Below are 7,085 nucleotides of genomic sequence, written 5' to 3'. Positions count from 1 at the left end.
CATATTTTGACATCGTTGTCAACGTTTCGCTAGGGGCATTTCAATTGAGGTTCGCAAATGAGGAAATAACAATCGTTATATTTTCCGTACTTTCAAATTGCATTGTATTGAAATAAAAGATGTGAAGAATAAATCCGCTTTAAGATATTTTGTGAAAATTTAAAAGTCGGATTTTATTTATAATATAATGCAAAACTAGGATTGATCTCGAGTTCATTTTATTCATATTAAATTCAAAGTTCAAGTTCACAATTAAAAATTTTGCTAAGAAATCAAAACGTGTATCACTGTAAACAAACAAACGTCAAATTTGCCACTTATTTTCTCATTATTTTTTCGAAATAAATTTCGAAAGACGAAAGCAATACATACCTGAAAACCAAATGAGAATTACTTAACTAAAAGATACGCAATCACTGCCTAGCTCCTTAATTTCCTTATCAATTAAGTGGATATAAAGCACTGCTTAGGCTGCTCTATCTTTTAAAAGTGAAGTAAAAAGTTGAAACCCTCCTAAAATAGCAAAAAAAAAAACTTCAAATTAATATGGCAACTTGAAGAACATTCGCAATCCTCGCTTCACAACAATACGGCAGTGAAACTATTGGATTTTTTCGATTCGACGATGTCTGCCATTCATGTTCGTACCACGTGCCTAATGACTTAAAAAACGAAGCCACGTTAGTTCATTCGTCCGTTTACGATTGAGAGCATAGAGTTAGTAAAAAACCACTCAACCACTGCTCGCCTTCAAAAATTAGCTGAACTCAATATAACGTATTGTATATTTGAAAAATACTGTTACAATTAACGAGGGTTGACATAATAGAGCTTCTCTTATATTCCCGTATTTGAAGGGAAATTCAATTTGCACATTTTTTAAAAAATCGTTATTCAAATTTATAAATCGATAATACAAATTTATAAAATTTACGAAATTTATAAATTACATTTCTTCTCCAGACTCGGGAATATAACCGGATTATAGTATTTCTGGTAATCTCTATACTTCTTCTATGCGTGTTTTTAATTTATCTGGTAACCTCGGCTTTTAGACGTCTGTAATATTATTTAAATTTCATTTTTTTCATATTTTTTCCATATACTACGTTGAGATTTGAAATTAAAAATTTGGTTTTCGGAAAATCAATTCTTGGAATCAGGAAAAATCTGAGTAATTTATTTGTATAATCGTATATAAAATTGTGTAATTTTTGCGAAAAGCTGCGCTGTTTTAAAATCTTAAGAAATTATGTTTGGAACATTACGTTCAAATTCGCTCCGAAACACTTCAAAAATTTTCCGTCATGTGCGTAGATACGCATCACAATTTCTCAATCAGGTGATTCAAATGCAACATACGGAAATCTGTGCTGATCCTCCTTCCCGTGCCTTAGTATTGGGCGTATACGCCGACGAGGATGATAGCCATGACGCGGGCATTCTAACACCGGCGGCATGGCGATATAACGTTTCAAGAACGAATGGTCGCTTAATTGAAGTACTGCGAATGTCCGGACCTTTGCCTAGGCGTGGGGAGGCCAGAATTCTATTTGCACAGGAAGTTGAAAAAGTACCATATTATTCCGCCGTAGCTGTGGTGGGTTTGGGTAAAGAATGTCTGGGCTATAATCCTTATGAAATAATCGACGAACAAAAAGAAGGCATACGACGATCAGTAGCTAAGGCATGCATGGACCTGGCACTTTTAAACACAAATAGGATTGAAGTCGAGAACTGTGGCCACGCAGAATCTGCCGCTGAGGGTGCCGCGTTAGGTGTTTGGGCCTATCAAGAATTGCGAAACAGAGACAATCGCATACCTGTACCTACGGTTGACTTGTACACTACCAAGGAGGAAGTCTGCGATCTTGAAGGATTCCGCATTGGACTTCAGAAAGCAGCTGCTCAAAATTTAACACGTCAATTACAGGAAATGCCTTCGAACATTTTAACGCCCACTTCGTTTGCCCAAAATGTGGTTGAGGTGTTGTGTAAATCGGGTGTAAACGTAGAGGTCAAAGTCGAAGGGTGGGCCGAAAGCCAGGTGATGAATGCTTTTTTGTCCGTGGGGAAAGCTTCATGTGAGCCGCCAATCTTTTTAGAGCTTAGTTATTATGGCACAGCGGCTGATGAAAGACCGATTGTAATGATTGGTCAGGGCATAACATATGATTGCGGTGGACTTTGCTTGAAATCAAAGGACCAATTATATGTTAAGCGCGGTGATATGACGGGAGCTGCTGTAGTTGTTGCAACTTGCAGAGCCATAGCAGCTTTACGTTTGCCGGTTAACATAAGAGGTCTTGTTCCACTTTGTGAAAATGTTTTGGGTTGCAACTCATTTCGTCCAGGAGATACTGTAAAGTGCATGAATGGCAAACACATAAAAATTCAAGGCACCGATCAAGCAGACGTTTTAATATTGGCTGACACTCTTCTGTATGCTCAAAATTTTTGTCCTAAATGCATTGTCGATGTAGGTACTAACTCATGGCATATGCGCGAAGTATTGGGAGAGGCTGCTTGCGGCGTTTTTACAAATTCGGAAATTCTATGGCAGCAGATTAAACATGCTAGCATGCATACGGGCGACAGAGTTTGGAGAATGCCGCTATGGGAATATTACACGCAACTAATAAGAGGTGGCATGTCGTCTGACGTACAAAATTATGGTGCAGGCCGGGGCGGTAAGCCCTGCAAAGCTGCTGCATTTTTGCGAGAGTTTGTTCCTTGTGGTCAATGGATGCACATGGATGCAACCAATGTAATGACCACCAGGGGCACAACTTTTGAATACTTACGGGCAGGAATGGCAGGTCGCCCTACACGTACCTTAATTGAATTTATCGCTCAGACAATATGCGCCGATACGGCCCCCAAAATGCCCAAAAAATAATAGGAAGAGCTTGAGTAAATGTCTTTGTATAAAAAACCAACGAAACTGATGTCTAAATTTCTGCTTTTTAAAATATTTTGAAAATGTTTGGCCTGAAAGTACGCAGGTGTATACATACTTGCATCTGTAAATTGAATGTTTTCGCATAAAAATTGTGAGGTATATATACATGTAATATTTTTGTTTACAAATGTATATTTTTGATCTGTTTATGAAATAAATTTATTTACAAAATTAAATTTATTTACTTTGTTCACAAAAAGTTGAATTAGCATATTTAATATAATATCTGATACTGTGAAAAAATTTTAAGCCCAAGAGTATTACGTTTTTCAGAATCAACTAAATAGGGACATACTCGCTATGAGAAGATGAATTGTCTCAAAAATCTAAAAAATTTGTTAACGATAACCAAAATTTTCGCAATAGTGGTTCATTGAATATATTGTACGATTGCAAACTAGAAATGAAACGGTGAACGCTACTAAAGTTGTCACAAAGAGCTCGAAAGGGATTAAATAGTTTAATTAAATGAAATTTGCGAGTTACGCGACAATTATTGTCAATTTATTGTCAATTTTATTTAATAAGACAGGTGTGTTAATTCTGCAGTTCAGCAGATTACACATAAAAATAATACTTAAAACTAATTTGCGTTTTGCCAACAAGGGTAAGTCATCTAGTTCAAGTCTAAGTTCATAAAGTGATAAAGGTCCCATCGCCGATTGCATAGCGTACATAGTAAGAACCATTCTCGGATATACTGAACTGTGGTAATGGAGCAAATGAGCAAACTCATGAATAATCGTTGCTTTACATAAGGATTATCCAATTCTTTCAAACATCCCCCAATGATGCCTAGCAAACTTTTTGCTTTATTTGAGTAGATAAAGGCGATTACTGTTATCAAAAACCACACTAACATTGTTAATATGGTAAACTGCAGAAAAAGGAGATCTTGTAAGGAACGTCAACTTTTTGCAGTTATTTGAGCTTAAATGCAAGAAATATACTTTATATTGTAAGACCGTGAACATCAGCGAGTAACAGTTGCGGACGAGGAAGTTAAAATATTAACACAATTTACTCACTCGGCTTATAAATAATATAATAGGGATAAGGCATAATTTTATCAATCCGCTAAGTCATTTATATCAGACTGCTGGACACTTAGACTTTCCCTGAAATTAAGAGAAAAGAAAATATACATACGAAATTTTGAAAAATTATTTCCTTTGAATTTTCTTTCATTAACACATGTCGTTACGCATACGCCACCATATGGTTATTTCTTTCATTCTGTAAAAATTTCCATGTTGTGATAAATATGAGTGCACTTTTTATATAAATTTGCTTTCGACTTACTAACAGTAAGAAAAATACTTATACCTCTATTATCTGATTTAATTTATACAAAAAAATCGTTGTTAATAAAAAAAACAATAGTAGAATGCATGGCGAAGACCATATCGAATGTACTTTTTACTTACTTCATTAATTAAGATTAAAATGTCGACACGAAACTCCGCTCAACGAAACCCACGTTTTTTCTCTCGGAACTTTTCTTGCTAGGCAGACAAAACGTGAAATTACGATAATGGAAACATGTTCTATTTTTATTCAATAAAGGATGAAGTAATTTAATTGAAATGTATAATGAGACAATTTAAAAAGGACCGTCTCTCGCTCTTTAACTTTCATAACGCGTTAAAGTCAGCCGAAGTTTGCAATTTTCGTGGAATTATTCTACCTGGTTGAGTATCTGCAAAAAAAAATTAACAATTTAGTTCTTACATTTAATGAAATATATAATTATGAGAAATAAATTGAATCAAGTGAGAATTATTACTATTAGATATCGCACACCACTTCGTCTAGTACAGGTCTAGTACCAAGTCTGCCAGTTGCCCACTTTAATTCGTCGCTACTCATTTGCGAGTAAACGTCTGAACGAGTTTGAATTGAAATTTTCTTTCAATGTTCCTCTCGCTTCTTACAGTCTTGTCCCTTAAAATATATTGTTTATCATTAAAGAGTCACAGAATCTTAGCATCGTATTGTGGGTGTGCTTGTGAACGGACCGTGAATGTTTGTAAAGTTCTTACCTATTAACGAAATATGGAAATTCCGGCTTCTTTTTACCAACTCTTTCTAATTCAAACGTTGGCCCCATTCCATCCAAATTTTTTCCACCCATATCCAAACACAAAATTATTTTCATCAACTTTTATGAAAAGAAAATGTGAAAAGTAGAAAATTTTTTTCTTACGACTCTTTTCTCACTTCTGGAATTAGCATTTGCATTTTTCCCCTATCCTTCAAAAACGCTCTTCTTTTTTACCTTATGATAATGCAAAACATCAGCTATGGACTTGCTAGATTAGTGTTTATTTTTAATTTTTGCTTTTAGTTCTCGTAAACTATTAAAAAGTGCAGAGTTTTTAGGTATAGGAAAAAGGGATACATTATATCGATTTATTTAAATTCCATCTCTCTCGGCGTTTATATTTTTGGCTGATGCCAAAGTTATTTCTAATTATAATTCTGTTTACGTCCTTGTTTGTTTCCTTTGTTTATCATTCGTAATTCCATATTGGTTGCAAAAAGTTTTAGAAATTTTTTAGTTTTGTCGAAATTCCAAATATTTTGTTTGCTCTAGCACTTTGATTTTGCCTATACGCAACTGTATCTATCCCTTACAGAAGGTAATTCTTTTGTAAAAATGTACATATTCTACATAAAAATTTATATTTTTATAAATTCATCCCTCCTCTTTGACAATTTCCAAAAGGAAGATGCGTCTCTTTCTTAATTTAACACCGTTGGGTAAACCTTTAGTCGATTATACCCGTAATATGTATTCATACAGGTATGCGTCAGTGCCCGATGGGAATTAACCAACTCATTATTCATATCATTGTTCTTAATGTATTGTTCTCACTAACTCGACACGCCACTTCGACTTTGGTTTACTATTGATTCTTTCGCGGGGACTCTTGGATTGAGGGATGTTCGTGGTAAAGAAAGAAGAAATGAATTGTCGTGATCAGGCATCAAGAGGAGGACAATGTGAACTGCGAAAGGTGAATGTTAACTAACGGAGTTAAAAATAGCAACGTAAAGAACAACCGGCAAATGACGCCTAATATTAATATCGATCGCTACTTAAAGGTTTGTGCAGGAACAAAAACACTATTATTGTTTACATTTGCATATGTTATAATGGGTCCTGTATATGTTTTCCAAAATTTTTAGTTAATTTTTTGTTGTTTTAAAATTGAATGCTTAAGCCTCTGTCTATAGCAAAGGAGTAAAGGAGCTTTCTTTTTCCTAGGCCATAACCCTCTACCTCGTTACCAATTTAAATATTAGATTACCGAATGCAAATGCTTGCTCAGTCGTTCATGCCTTAAAAAAAAAGGATAAAATTATAGGTATTGTATTTCAAAATTACAAGGTAGTAGGAATGTGGAACTTCAAAAGTGTTTGTAAAATGCGTACGTTTCAAACGTTTGGAGAACTTTACTGCTCAAAACATACTGCCCATGGTCATGCTTTTTTTTAAATTTTCTTCAAAGGATTTTTTTTTAATTTAATTTCGTTGAGGACACCTGGTCTAGATCGGAACTCATATCAAGTGATTAATGCTTTAATTTAAGTAAAGAGGAAATTACCGGACCTATACAATACGGTATTTTGGATTGGCCATATACACTACATGTGAAAACTGGCAGCAGTTGGTCCAAATCCAAAATCAAAAAATGTCTCCATTGTGTCGGACTATCGCCCAATCACTCTTTTATCTTGCCTCTCAAAAGTATTAGAAAAGATTATAGCATATACATTGTCCTGGCTTCTTGAGTCCAAGAACCTGATCACAAAACAACAAGTTGGTTTCAAGCGGAGTAGACGTGCATCGATGCTCTTTTACATATTGATTATTTTACAATCAAAGCAATTTCTGAAAGGAATCATGTAACAATTCTCTCAATTCATTTCGAAAAAGCATTTGACAGACTTAGTCTTCATGTTATTTTAAGAGCCATGAAATCATAGAATGTTGTCCCCAATTTCTTCAACTACATCAAATCATTCATGTCGCATCGGCGGTTTAAAGTAAGAGTTAACATTCATCTCTCTGATTTCTTTCCGCTAATGAATGGCACTCCACAAAAATCCCCTTTTC

At 34.8% G+C, this 7,085-nt stretch overlaps 1 protein-coding gene across 1 annotated transcript; it reads left to right on the top strand.

Annotated features, from left to right (window-relative positions):
• Positions 1–1,252: 1,252 nt before the first annotated feature.
• Positions 1,253–2,899, top strand: LOC119641891 (cytosol aminopeptidase-like). Its single transcript, XM_038040783.1, has one exon. It carries the CDS (start codon positions 1,253–1,255, stop codon positions 2,897–2,899), a length of 1,647 nt encoding a protein of 548 aa, XP_037896711.1.
• The last annotated feature ends 4,186 nt before the right edge of the window (positions 2,900–7,085 follow it).

The sequence above is a fragment of the Glossina fuscipes genome, unplaced genomic scaffold (genome assembly GCF_014805625.2).
Source record: "Glossina fuscipes isolate IAEA_lab_2018 unplaced genomic scaffold, Yale_Gfus_2 188, whole genome shotgun sequence".
In the NCBI taxonomy this organism is placed as follows: Eukaryota; Metazoa; Arthropoda; class Insecta; order Diptera; family Glossinidae; genus Glossina; species Glossina fuscipes.
This window is presented reverse-complemented; position numbering and strand designations above follow the sequence as displayed.